The sequence below is a fragment of the Belonocnema kinseyi genome, chromosome 3, assembly GCF_010883055.1.
Source record: "Belonocnema kinseyi isolate 2016_QV_RU_SX_M_011 chromosome 3, B_treatae_v1, whole genome shotgun sequence".
Lineage (NCBI taxonomy): Eukaryota > Metazoa > Arthropoda > Insecta > Hymenoptera > Cynipidae > Belonocnema > Belonocnema kinseyi.
The window spans coordinates 54,419,891-54,434,736 of NC_046659.1; the positions used below are offsets into that span (position 1 = coordinate 54,419,891).

The 14,846-nt window shown below is 29.9% G+C and overlaps 2 protein-coding genes across 3 annotated transcripts in view; one reads left to right on the top strand and one right to left on the bottom strand.

Moving 5' to 3' along the window:
• Positions 1–5,781, top strand: part of LOC117168840 (N-acetylgalactosaminyltransferase 7) — an 11,366-nt gene extending 5,585 nt beyond the window's left edge. Inside the window, exons 5-11 of one of the 2 annotated variants that reach the window (XM_033354695.1) lie at positions 261–468; positions 548–724; positions 1,483–1,726; positions 1,829–2,050; positions 2,153–2,251; positions 2,421–2,546; positions 4,077–4,217. In XM_033354695.1, coding sequence (XP_033210586.1) covers positions 261–468; positions 548–724; positions 1,483–1,726; positions 1,829–2,050; positions 2,153–2,251; positions 2,421–2,546; positions 4,077–4,217 — 1,217 coding nt within the window. Of the gene's footprint in view, positions 1–260; positions 469–547; positions 725–1,482; positions 1,727–1,828; positions 2,051–2,152; positions 2,252–2,420; positions 2,547–4,076 lie in introns of both variants that reach the window. The other variant, XM_033354696.1, reaches the window with a different exon arrangement.
• Positions 5,782–6,633: 852 nt separating this feature from the next.
• Positions 6,634–14,599, bottom strand: LOC117168841 (T-complex protein 1 subunit delta). Its single transcript, XM_033354698.1, has 4 exons — positions 14,431–14,599; positions 13,443–13,787; positions 13,095–13,346; positions 6,634–6,996 (listed from the first exon to the last, which is right to left on the bottom strand). The coding sequence occupies exons 2-4, from the start codon at positions 13,785–13,787 to the stop codon at positions 6,751–6,753; spliced, it is 843 nt and encodes a 280-aa protein (XP_033210589.1). The 5' UTR covers positions 14,431–14,599; the 3' UTR covers positions 6,634–6,750.
• Positions 14,600–14,846: the final 247 nt, after the last annotated feature.

The following is a 14,846-nucleotide window of genomic DNA, read 5'->3' on the forward strand; positions in this document are numbered from 1 at the left end:
TCTTTTAAAGAAAAATAAGAATATTACTAATTATTGTTTTTTATCTGAGACTTTTACTCTGTATTTTTAAAGAAATACATTTTTCATAATGTCATAATAAGTCACTTATGCATGATTTATATGTTTATTATTTAACACATTTCATGCCACTAATGACACTATTGTTTTATGTCTGAAATGAGTGAGAGCCCTGTCATTAAGCTTTTATTTGATAATAAATGTGTTGCCTCAACATTGAACATTTATCCCTCTCTTCACAGAAAATCTTAAAGGGGAGTTGGAGTCTTACATAGAAAAATGGGACGGAAAGGTGAGATTAATAAGGAATCACGAGAGACAAGGTTTGATACGAACGAGATCGCGAGGAGCTCGAGAAGCGACAGGAGAAGTTATAGTCTTCTTAGACGCGCATTGCGAAGTCAATGTTAATTGGTTGCCGCCTCTATTAGCCCCAATTGCTGTGAATAAGTTTGTAATTTTTAATATATGTACAAAGTTTAATGTTTTTATCAACTTATACATTGCAAAATGAAAATTATGTTTGCAGCAACGTTATGACTGTTCCCGTAATCGATGGAGTCGATCACAAGACTTACGAGTACCGACCAGTTTATCAGGAAGGACACCTATATAGAGGAATTTTCGAATGGGGAATGTTATATAAGGAAAATGAACTACCTAATCGGGAATCCAAAACCCGTCCTCACAACAGCATGCCATACAGGTATTAAAAATTCTGATAAGCGATAATGCATTTGTGGCGAGTATGTAATGCATGTGCACTTTATTACGTATCTTGCGATAATTATGCTAGGCACATTGAAGAATCTAAAACTCGGAAACTGAGTGGTAAAGCCTTTGAAAATTATGTCCTACCACTTTTATCAATTCATCACACTTCCAAAATGTTAAAATAAATCTAAAATGCTTATAAATTTAACTACAAAATTCTTGAAAAATAAAATAACCAAGAATCTAATGATCAAATTTGGACAATAAGCTCTTAAATGTCTTAATTCAAATTGAAAAAAATAAGAGGAAAGAAAAGGGCAAATTTCAAATCCCCAATCCCCTTCCTCCATGGGGAGGAATTTTGGATTTATCAATGGTTTTGACATATTGAAAATGTTTTTTATATTTCGTTGAAAATTGTATGGAGTGAATACCGTCAATGATTTTTGATTGTAATTAAAAAATAATAAAAAAAAGGCGAGAAAAAAGAAGAAGTAAGGTGATATGAGGCTTATCTTTTTTCCTCTTTTTTAATTTCAATCGACATTTAAGAGTTCTTTGTGCAAATTTGGTCGTTAGATTCTTAGTTTTTTTTAATTTCCAAGAATTTCGTAGATAAATTTGAATATTAGATGTTACAGAGGAATATAAATTTTGATTTATTCTGAATTGCATTTTAGAAATGTGAAGCTTATAAATGTAATTTTCTTAAAAAGTGTATTTTGAATTCCATTTTGCTTTTGTACTTAGGTCACCAACGCATGCAGGTGGTCTCTTTGCAATAGACCGCAAATACTTTTTATCCTTGGGAGGATATGACGAAGGTTTACTAGTTTGGGGAGGAGAGAATTTTGAATTATCGTTCAAAATTTGGCAATGCGGCGGCAGCATTTTGTGGGTTCCTTGCTCGCATGTTGGTCATGTATACCGAGGTTTTATGCCTTACACATTTGGCAAACTGGCTCAGAAAAAGAAAGGACCTCTGATTACAATTGTAAGCATGAAATAGAAAAATTGATGTTCATAATCATTACTTCGATTTAATTTAATTTTCACATTTCAATTGGATAAATTTCATTTATCGTTCGTGTTTCAGAACTATAAAAGGGTTATTGAGACCTGGTTTGATGAAAGGCATAAGGAATTCTTTTATACTAGGGAACCTCTGGCAAGGTTACTGGATCACGGCGATATTACTGAACAGCTTCTTTTCAAGGAACGAAAAAGATGCAAGAACTTCCAGTGGTATATGGATAATGTAGCTTACGATGTTCTTGATAAATTTCCTGAACTGCCGCCAAACATTCATTGGGGCGAAGTAAGTTTCTTTAAGATTAGAAAAGAAGAAAATTTAGAAAAAGTACCTTAGAGTTATTTAATATTTAATTAATTCATTAATCATCTTTGTTTGCATTTTTAGCTGAGAAGCGTCGCAACGTCGGCGTGTTTAGATACTATGGGACATGCTCCTCCTAGTCTGATGGCTACTTCACATTGTCATGGCTTTGGAAATAATCAGGTAAATAAATAAATATATTTTGCAACGCATTCATAACATCCGATGTTAAGCAAGTCTTCTATCATTTTCTTACAGTATATGATTATATTTCATGCAGAAATATATTAATGAGGTGTTTTTTTGTATCTTCCTGAGTATCTTCAGTAAAATAATCAATTATTTTTTGCAGCTGATTAGATTAAATGCAAAGGGCCAACTAGGGGTTGGTGAGCGATGTGTAGAGGCGGATGGACAAGGAGTAAAATTAGCATTTTGCAGATTAGGAACTGTCGACGGACCCTGGCAATACGATGAGGTTTTAAAATAATAATTATGATTAAATGATAAATTTAGAGTATACATTTGAACTTTTGTGTGTACTTATGTTACTTTAGATAGAGACAAATGTATTTTCTATACATCCACAAAATTTTTTTATTTCTAAGCTCTGGAATTTTTTCAATTTTGAAGGCTCTTATTTCGAAATTATCTCATTTTTAAATTGTAATACTTTTAAACTGAAATACTAAACTTCTTAACGTAACATTTTATAAATAGAAAAGATACAGAAAAGCTACTTTTTAAAATAATATTTTGTCTGAAGGTACACTTTTGACACTATTTTTCATACCATAAGGCAGTTAGAAACCTGCTGCTGAAATGACATTCATTACAACAACAAAAAACGTTTCAAATTAAAGCCTTCAAAATTAAACAGTTTTAAATTCGAAGATATGAAAAATGATTAATTTAAAGCGATCGTCTTTCAAAAATATATGTCTTCAAATAGTGCATATAGCGTTCTTCATTGAAAAATATGATATTTGATGCATTCAAAAGAAAAATGAATTTCATTTTTTGAAAAATTTAAGAATTCATAATGAAGCTTTGAACAACTTTAAATTGAAAAATTTAAGGTCGAATAAAGTTTCAATAAAGCCTTCGAAATTCAACAACTTTAATTTCGAACATTTAAAAATGTTAACATTTTCTAAATTAGCCATTTTTCAAGATTGTGAAAATTGCAAAATTCGATCTTCTGAACGTTAAAATAATAAAAGTTTTATGCTCCGAATTAAGAATTTTCAAGATTATATAATTTTTAAAATTGTAAAACTTTAAAAACTATCAATATACTTAAAATTTATTTTCACATTGAAACCATTACAAATTTAATGATTCCTTCTTTCAATTTCAAAAGTTTCAAATCGAATCATTTAAATCCAAAAGTTTTTGATATTGAAAAATGTTGAGTTTCAAGCGTCAAATTCGAATTAAGTCTGAAAACATTTGCAAATAGGAACTATTTGAATAATTCGAAATTTTAATCTTGTACATTTTCAAAATGTAAATGTTTCAAACGTCAATAATTGCAAATTTGAAGGAGTCGTTTAGGTGAGGAAGTGTAGAAATTAGTGAAAAATCAGAAAATGTTGGTATTCAGGAAAAGTTAGAGAAATAAGAAAAAAATGGAAACGGTTTTTTTTTTTATAAGAGCAATTGCAAATAATTATCATGGATAGTGAATTTAAACAATATTTAGTTTACTTAATTCCATGCATTAATGATTATATATTTAAATTCTTTAAAGAATTGCATTTGATATTAAAGTTATTTTGATATTTTTAAATTATGATTAAACATTATCTATTATTAGTTATTTAGCCCTCAACATGACATTCTTAATAAAGATTTCTCATTGCAAAATAATAGAAATTCATTGAATTATAGAGCATAACAGTTGATCTTTATTTACCCCGGTTAACCGTAACATGAAAATATGACTTAAAATGAATCTTTAAAGCGACTTAATGATTTACTTCATGTTAATCATTTCCCTTTACAGAAAACGAAGACTCTCTTACATAGAGTGCACAAAAAATGTATGGCGCTTCATCCTCAAACTCAACAGTTATCATTAATGCCCTGTGATATACACAACACATATCAACAGTGGAGCTTCCACCAGATTCATCCAAGATGGTGAGACTGAATTTGATATTACGTAACTGATCAGTGGATCACCTTTTTATGAAATCATAAACGATATCAAATTTTACTTCAACGAACTGTAAAAGTTCACAAAGAGGATTGAAATAATGACTATAATTCATTATGCAAAAACACACGAACATGTTTCTACGGATACCTGCATGGAATGTGAACAAATTAGTTTAATTAAATCCATTAGTATAAAAATGATATTATTAGTTATAGTCACTAACTTTGAAAATTCTATTGGTACAAAGTCAAACGAAATTATAAACTTTGGGAATTCAAAAAGGGTGAATGGATATTTGGAATTTGAACAAATTAGATTAATTTGAACAATTAGTTTAAAAAGTACGATATTCTTAGTTAGTCACGAACTTTGAAAATTCTATTTTGACACCAATTTGAGACAAAATTTTTAATCTTCTTAATCCAGAAAAATAAATATTTTAATATATTTTCTATTTCATGGTAATCATTTTACTATGATTTCAATCTTCTACTCACAAACTGAATCTGTTTTAAGATACCAACACAACTGACGTCATCAGATAAATTGTCTCTTCACCTGGCAATGCATTTTTTAAATCTATTAGCATTCCACCTGTAAATTATTTGTATCTAATGAATATTGTCTTTAATTATATCGACGAAGCAGCTCACACAAAGGGAATTTTTTGACTGATTATTAAGAAAAATTCCTTTAATATTTCGGGATCGAGGGTCCCCGGAGTGTACTTAATACAGATTATGAATCCACGAGATAACATCATGTAGATAAAATATATGATAAATATTGTGTATTAGAGTGCGACGAAAAAAAGCCTGACATTCAAAAGTCACTGAAATAGATCGATCGACATGCTGGGATTCCTGGGACAACAATTAGTTTCCAAAATTCGTCATTCTCGGATTTTTGAAAAAAAGCCAGTAAAATATATTTTAATTGATTAATATTCGATATATAACGATTATTTCAGACAAATCATTTGTTTGAGGAATAAGAAAAGACCTGTAAAAAAATAACATCTTCCAAAAGTTATTTCGAATAATTTTTTCATAATCTGTACAATATGCCAAGTTTTCCAAAATCTACCAAGATTTCCAGTTTTTCTGGAACTAAATCTAATTTTTATAAACCTCAAATAATTAATATAATTTTTATAAACTTTTCACACTACGTAGATTTTTTTAACATTTAGAAACGTTAGCACATTCAAAACTTACCCAAACAAAAATAATGAGAAGATTTTAGCTATTAAAAAGGCCAGAAAAAATTGGCTCAACAAATTTTAAGATAGTTTGGAAATTGTTCAAAATTATTTTAGTTTTTTTTTTGTGTTTATAAAAATGAGATTTTGTTCTTTAAAAACATAAATATTGAAATCTTAAAAAAATTAAGTCGAGCATATTATTTAGATTATGAAAAAAATAATAGCAATTTTTGCAAATCTCTCATAATTAAGAATTTTTAAACTTATTTTAGCCCCGCGAAACCTCAGGATATTGATCGATCTGTTTAAAATTTGACAGAGAACCTAAAATGAAACGTGCCTGTTCGGTTATATTTTATTTCCAATTATTTTGTCGACCCAACCCTATTCTGTATCTTGTAAATGATGATTAGGACTTCTCATCATGAGTTTAGTATTTAATTCTCAACGGTTGTTGAATAATTTAATATCATGGAACTAAGGAAAATATTCAACGGCATTTGGTCATTAAATACAACTAGGCTTCCCGTATGATCATAGACATTCCAGGATCATTTAAGCCGCGCACATTTTTACTCGGTAAATTGTTGCTGTAAAATTAATTCTGTAAGGAGGCTCAGATTTTCATCATTTTGTTTCCTTTTAGTACGATATGTATAAACACTGTCAACAATTACCGTCGTAGTAATTATGATCAAAATTTTTAATCTACTGACTTTTTTAAGATTTTGTTTTTTGCGATTTAAGTCGTAATGTAAATTATATCTGTAGATCATTTGCATTGAGCAATCACTATTTTTTATTAGAATTTTTGAGTGGGAGATACGATCAAGTATTATCAGATCTGTTATTATTGCATTAAAACATTTTAAAAAAGAAACGTTAAAGTGATAAGTTGTAAAGAAAATATTTTACTATAAAATAAAATCATCTTTCTGCAACTTGTGTTTTATTCATGTTACATCCCTCTAATTACATTTAATGCAAGTTTATACTCGACACCCCAATTTTTTTTTAATTCGAAATTCGAAATCTATAATAATTAAGCCTTGAAAAAAATAGATTTAAAACACTTTAAATTATAACATAAACATTTTTAAACGCAGGAATGTAAAGTGTAGCGTTAGGCAATGTTCTATCTTTAGCACAAGTTCTTGTACAACTAAAACGGCTATTCTAAGAACAAGAGAGACGAAATTCGTTTTTAATAAATTTATTACGTATTTTAGCTATAAAAAGTTAGGAGAAGAAAACGCTCAAAATGCAACAGTGATGAAAAGATATTTGTGAAGCGACGGGTGCGAATAATATAACTTATTGCATGGTATTAATAATATCATCGATTTTCAATATGCTGCGAACGGTTTCAGAGGCCAGGGTAACCAAACTCGTAGACACCAAAAGTGGTTGGAATACTTTTTCCTCGAACATGTTTGTGATTGCTCCTTTGCGGACATTTATTCCTGTTGTAATGTCTCCCTGTGCGTGACGATTTCTCAAATCTGTTACTGTTGCGATCGGATTCAAACCAGCGTTTTCGGCCAACGTTGATGGAATTACCTGAAATATTTTTATTTTTATTATATATTTCTTGTAAGCCGGGCGAATCGACATTATCTTCATCCACGCAAATGATACAGACGTTGGCAATAGCCTATTTTTCGCACTTGTATCAAAAATAGCTAGTTTTTGAGGTATTAAAAACTAAAATGCAAACTAAAACAATTAAAATTCGGCAATTTTCAGTTTATAAGTTTAAAATTAAATAAATTAGAATTCGAAGTCTCAATAAATGCATGGCATCTCTGTACAATCTTTCAACCTAGTGTACATCAAAAATCCAAATAATTAGCCCGTCAATTTATCATTTACGAAAAGAAGAATGACCACGCGAATTTTGAGTACACACCACATTTTAAAATTTCAACGATTTTAGACTTCCAGATACTTCAAAGATTACAGTATATTCAAAAAGATTAAATTTTTTAAAGATTTTAATATATTCTGACAGATCTAAAAAGATAAAAAATATTTCGAATCATTTCAGGATATTTAAAAGTACATATTAAAAAAAATTAGAATACTATTTTAAAATTCTATTATTTTTAAATTCTCAATTTTTAAATACATTAGATAGATTCTTCTACGAAAAATTTATAAGACTTCCAATGAAAAAGTAACTTCAAAATGAAATAAGTAACAAATAACAAAATTAAATAAGTAAACCTTCAAAATTAAATTATTTTCAAAAAAGTTGATAATATCGTAATTAAAAATTTGAGGTATTGAGAAGTTTTTAATTCAAATTGTGCAGTCAGGACGTTTTTGTACTCTAAGAACCTTTAAGGCCATAAGCGTAACCTCAAACAAAATGATTTTTTTTTTCAAATCCGACTTACGCTGACACGAAACAAGATATCTAGCTGAAATTTTTGGAAATTAAGTAAGAAACGTTCGTCTGGCCCTACATTTGTGCAAGTACAACATTTTTTTGAAGCAAATTTTTGTTTGCTTTATTCATAACAATTTTTTCTTATGTAAATTCCCAAATTTTCAACTCGACATACATTCGATGTTTCTAAAATTAACCATTTTTACATTCTCATCAAGAGAAGGTATTAGATTTGTGTAAAATTTGTCCCCCCCCCCCTCCCATTTTTGTCAAATGTCCACGCTTTGAGACCCCTTGAATCCGAAAAACAGTTTTTTTACGAATGTGTCTGCCTGCCTGTCTGTATGTATGTATGTATGTTAGGCTATGGGCACGATAACTTTCGAAAAAATTAATCTATTCGATTGGCCTTTGTTACACTCTCTGAGTGACAAAAACTAAAGGTCAAGTTCCTTAGCCAGCCATTTTGGATAAAAATTCAAAAAGTTAACGTATTTTGAAAAATGTTGAGACCACTTTTTTCAAAATTCAAAAATTTTCTTCGCAAATATTCATAGTATTTGAACAGACGAACAATTTATCTCAATGACTTTTTTTTATCAAACCAAAATTTACAAGAGTTATAACATTTACAAAATTTCAACAAAAAAACCAACATTTTAAGCAAAATGACGCACGATATGGAAAAAAGTCAAGAAAAGAAAAAAATTTCTTCTTGAAGACCCTACAAGATTGTTAAAACCACTTTTTGAATTTCCATACAAAATTGAAAATTCAAATTTTGCCAAAATAAAAAAAGAATGAAAAATAAAAAATTACATTTTACGTTTAAACTAAGCAAAATAGGTAAAAAGTTGTGTCTACAAAAATGGTGCATTTTTAAGATCCTCAAATTTGTTTTTAATTACTTCTTGATAGCATGCGTATTTTGTGTTTTAATCGTGAAATACTATGTCAACAATAAAAAATCAGCCCGCTGCGTGGGCACATTCTCATCACAAGTTATGTTTTTTAATTTTCTTATTCGTCTCGTGTGTGGGTTTTCAAAAAATTTACTTTCTTTAAATATTCTTAATGTTATTCTTACGATTCGAACAAAAAACGAAATACCAAAACATTATTTATTACAAATTAATTAATTTTCACATTCTCATCAAGAGGCATTAGATTTGTGTCAAATTTGACCACCCCCACCGTTTTTGTCAAATGGCCACGTTTTGAGACCCCCTAAATCGGAAAAACAGTTTTTTACGAATGTGTCTGCCTGTCTGTCTGTATGTATGTCAGGCTGTAGGCACGATAACTTACGAAAAAATTAATCTACTCGATTGGCTTTTGACAGACGAACAATTTATCTCAATGACTTATTTTGATAAAACCAAAATTTACAAGAGTTATAGCATTTACAAAATTTCAAAAAAAAAATCAACATTTTAAGCCAAATAACACACGATATTGGAAAAAAGCTAATAAGATATCTAAGAGAGTTGTCCAGCCTGATTTTTTAATTATGTTTTCGATTTTTTTATAAATAAACAAATATGATGCAAAAATGACCTTTTTCCTATTTCACAATAATAAGATAATGGTTGAAATCGCTCAAGTTGCATAAAATAGCATTAGTTACGGATATTCCAAAATTAGACAATACATAAAAAAATTATTATCAACAAATTATTTGTAGAAAAAAAAATTTCTACGATTTTCCATAAATACAAATTTTTTCAAGTTATTTTGCAAGGAATTCGAATCGAAACAATATAATGTAAAAAAATTTCTCTTCTGATTATAATTGTTTATATTATAAACAAGTTTAATGTACAAATGCAGTAATCAGACGTTTTTCGATAGAAATATTCTTTTTTTTCAATGTAAATTTTTTCAATTCAGAAATTTATGATAATTTTAGCAACATTCATAATTAGTTGATTAATCTTAAGATTTTTTAAACAAATGAAATAAAAAATGCATTATTTTAGCGTTTGTCGATAGAAAAATTCGGGGTTTCCACTGATAGTTTTTCAGTTGCAAACTTCATGACAATTTCAGCTAAATTCATAATTTTTTTAATCAATTTTATGATTTTTTAAAAACAAATTTAATAAACAAATGCATTATTGGGGCATCTAACGACGGAACAATTCTTTTTTGGTTCAATGTCACACTTTTAATTGGGATCTTCATAATAAATTCGGCAACATTCATGATGAGTTGACAAATTTTATGATTTTTAAAAACAAATTTAACAAACAAATGCATTATTCGGGCATCTTTGGACTGAAAAATTCGTTTTTTTCGATTTCAGTCTTTTTAATTGGGAAGTTCATGATGATTTCAGCGGAATACATAATTAGTTGATCAATTTTATATATTTTTAAAAACAAATTTTATAAACAAATGCATTATTCGAGCATCTGTCGATGGAAAATTTATTGTTTCTCGATATCCTAATTAAAACTGTTGACATAGAAAAAAAAAACGATTTTTTCTGTAGACAAATGCCTGATTAATCCATTGGTTCATCAAATTTGTTTAAAGATATAATAAAATTTATCAGCTTATTATAAATGTTCCTGAAATTCGTATCAAGTTCCCATCTGAAAACACTGGCGTTAAAAAAACGGAAATTTTCTGCCGACAAATGCCCGAATAATGCATTTGTTTATTAAATTTGTTTAGAATATCATAAGATTGATAAAAAAAATTATGAATTTTGCTGCAAGTATCATAAAGTTCTAAATTTTAAAAAATGTACATAGAAAAAAACGAATTTTTCTGACAAAAAATGCCTAATTACTGCTCTTGTTCATAAAATGTCTTGCAATACAATTAGAAAAAACGTATGATTATGGAAAATCACAACAAAGATTTTTTCAACAAATAATTTGTTTATAAAAAATTGTATTGCTTAATAATATATATAATATTGTAACATCTTTAGATAATATTAGTTTATGAAACTTAGGCGATTTCAACACTTTACCTGTTATTGAAGAGCACTGTGAACGTCAAATAGATAAAATAGCCATTTTTTCGTCACATTTGTTTATTTATAAAAAATTGAAAAACTAATTGAAAAATCAGGCTCGACAACTCTTGTAGAAATCTTAACAGCTTTTTTTCAAATCGCTCAATATTTGTGGGCTGTACGTTATTTTGAACCAAAAAAGTCATATTTTTCCCACTGGGGACCGGGAATGTGAAAATGAGATTATATGAATTCCCATCTAACACAACGTTGCTGAAGGTTGGTTGAACTTCTCAGGATAAAATAATAACCAGCTATGATTATTGGTTGAAACTAACCGCCTCCCAACCCTGCCCCCAAACCCTCGTTAATCGAAGTTTTGTGGGTCACTGAGTTAGGGATTTAATTTAGACGTTGAAAAAAGATAAGGCTGATGTTTCGACCGTATGTGCTACTTTTAAATCGTAAAAATAAAATTGGAAATGAGTAAATTCAGTTTTTTGGAAAACAGGCAGAAGTTGCAGTAAAATGTTTAATAACAAACTTTTTTAAAGAATGCGCTTTTTTTTTTTAAATAGACAATGAAACTACGTCTGTTTTAATATCAATGCATGTTGTAAATTGTAATAATATACATTTATGAAAATGACATACAAGTTGAGATACAAGTTCGATGTGATGATAATGTATTCGTTAAAGCCGAAGGAGCTTTAACAAAAAAAGTCACTATCACCAAATTACTGTTGTCGATGTTTTGACTTTTAGTTAAAAAAAATATCTGTGGATATCTGGAATATACAAAGACCGAGCGCGTAGCGCGAGATAAATATATCATCGAGCGCGAAGCGCGAGAACCAACAGTCGCGCGTCCTTGGCGCACTCAAACTTCCGAGCGAAGGGAGCCGCGCGCGCAGAGCGCTATAAGAATGTGCCCGCGAAGCGGGCGGATTTTTTATTTTACTTTTTATCTACGCTGTAGATACCAAAACGCGATTTTTAAAAATCTATTTAAAAAAAACTTAAATGAATTTTGCCGTTTTGTTTGCGAGATATTGCATATAAAAAATGTTCTAGGAAATACAAAAAAAATTTTCGAAAAGAAGTCAGTTAACAGGCTTAGACCGCGGACCCTTCAATTGAAATTGTAGCATTTAACGGTGAAAATTCAGCATTCTGAAATTTTAACCATTTACAAATAAAAAAAATTATTCAAATATCAATTATTACGAAGGTTCCGAAGTATCTCGCCGTTCCGAAATTCGAGAAGTCAAATATTTTTCATAAGCTCCCGAATTTTCGGGACGAATAGTCAATTCCCTTTTTCAATAACCCAAATTTTTCGGGACGACTAGACGCAGCCTTAAAGTTTATAATTTGAAATAATTTAATTCAGATTGAATTAACGTGAAATCTTTATCAAATATTGTTAAATTTTTTATTGTCCTTTTTTAAATCTTCAATTGTAACACGTTTAAATGTTCAATCAAAACATTTGGATTTGCCATTGTTTAATCGTAGGTATTTGAATTGGAAATTATTATTGAAAGGTGTCTAATGTGTAAAACTCCTATTATAAATACTTAAAATTTTCAATTTATCTATTTAAAATTGTTCAAGTTTGAACGATTTTTATTTTCAAATGATAAGCTTGAATTTGTTAATTATGAATATGAGTTAATTTTTATTTATTTAATTTAGAAAGTTTTCAAGTCAAAATTGTTTAATTTCAACCACTTCAAGGTATTGTGGGAACATAAAAACAGGTATCGGGAAAAAAACCTATCATTCTTTAAAAAATGATATTGTTACTAATGGCCTCGTTTAAAATGGGAAAGATTATTTCTCGTAAAAAAAAATTTTGGTGTTAAAAATCTGGTTTTTGAACGAAATTTTTTGATTTCGCTTCTGTCCAAAAATGTAAAAATGATACAAACGTAATAAATAATAGCAGTTAGAAAAAATAATATCTAAAACTTGACCACATTCAATTTTTAAAACAAAATTTTTTAATGGCGCGCAAATGATTCAAAAAAATTATTTTTCAAATGAAAAAGTTTATAACAATAATGATATCTTTTCTAATAATATATTTCTAAATAAAAACTATAATATTTGATAGAGATAAGATAGAGTGTTTCCTAGAAATTCGAAATTCCTCTTCAATAAATAAATCGACTATAATTTCTGAGGTTTCTGAGGTTTAATTTCTCAGTTTCTGAGGTTTGTATATTTCTACTACATCACTTGCAATTCAGGGATACGAGAGATGAAAAATATTGACAATAAGAAAATACAAACCTCAAAAGCGTTAGCATAAGCGCGTACACAATATCCCTCCACACCACCAAGAGTCTGTCCATATGCTGCCAATTTGATAGCCAATTCGATCTCTGGTGCACCTCCTCCGGCGATCAACGCCTTCTGCTTGACCAGGCAACGAATAACGCACAGCGCATCGTGAAGAGACCTTTCGGCTTCATCTAAAACTAGTTTGTTGCTTCCACGAACTACAACCGTGATGGTGCGGCCTGGATTTTGGATTCCAGTGATCTGGAAACAAAAATATTTCATGAGCAATCATTTGTCTTTAATGTAACTATACTGATCCGAGACGGAGAAACAACTCATGAAATTGTGGAATCCTACCTTCACAAACTTTGAGTTCCCAGTCATGACTTCCTCGCACAACTCAGCACTGGAGAGATTCTCGGCAGTGAAATGATCCAAGGAAGCGATAGGTCTGCAGCCCAGAGTTTTGCAGACATAGGCGATGTCTTCTCGTTCAACGTCCTTGACGACCATGACCTTGATCTTGTCCAAGAAGTGGATAGCGAGATCGCTCAATGCATCACGAAGGATAGACTTCTGCACCAAGAGTACGTTACATCCAGCCTTTTTGATCTGCTTCACTATGTTAAGAATGTAGGCTCTTTCTTCCTTGAGGACACGGTCCATTGCAGAGTAGTCAGAGACAACAACGTTGTGATCCATCTGAAGAAATAATGATTAAGTATAAATGAGATATACACTACTGTCGAAAATTGTCGGTACGATCAGTAAAAGTGAAAAATCACTGCTCAATTTAAAACGTGATTATTCGTTCAGAAATTAAGCAAGCGTGAGAAGTTTAAGAAAAAAATTCAAGAATATCTCGAATTTTTTTACCTCAAATTCAAAATTTGGCATATCCTAGGAAAGTTGTAGCAAAAATCTGAAATTTATACCAATTAATATTTGAAGTCCTATCTTCAATTTAAGACCATAAAACGGAAAATAAATCTTTACGGGTTCTCGAAATACGACGCAGAAGCGCTTGCAAATTTATTGTCATATCTTCGGACCGACTGCTGTCGACAGAAGTAATTTTTTTAACTTCTCAGTCAGTACATTCTCTAAAAAAGGTCAAACATTCTATTAGGGGTTCAATTGACGTGTAATTTGACAAGGTTTTCGACGTTTTTTTTTTAATTTTATTTTTCGCTCCATTTTTGAGCGAGTTATCACGTTTCAAAGTCAGCAATTACTTTTAACAGTACTTTAGCTGATCGTACCGACAATTGCCGACGTTAATGTAAATATGTATATGAATAGTATATATCAAAGTTTGCGTATTAATATGACAACATGTATTCACATCAGTTTTTGGTGGTGATAAGCAGAACTGAATAAGACCAATTTTAGCTTTCTCGACACGTCTGGGCCCATTGACGTTGCAAGACTTCTGTGTGAATACAAGTCCGTCGATCAATTCCGTGTCTTCAACCGTGCCACCAAGTTTCTTTATTACTTTGATATCCTGTAATCAAAAGAAGTTATTCAAGTTACATTTTGTTTTAAACATAGTACCTAAACAAATTGTGAGAATAGCAAGGATCTCAGCGGTTCAGTATTTCAATTTTATATAGTGCCCTCAAACTGATAAAAATATCCAAAAAATACGTAAACAGTAAAGTTAAAAATTACTCATGTATGAAATTTTTTTAACGTATTTTTATCAGTAGATAGATTTTTAATCTTTATTGATTCTTATCCATATGTTCCTAGTGCAGT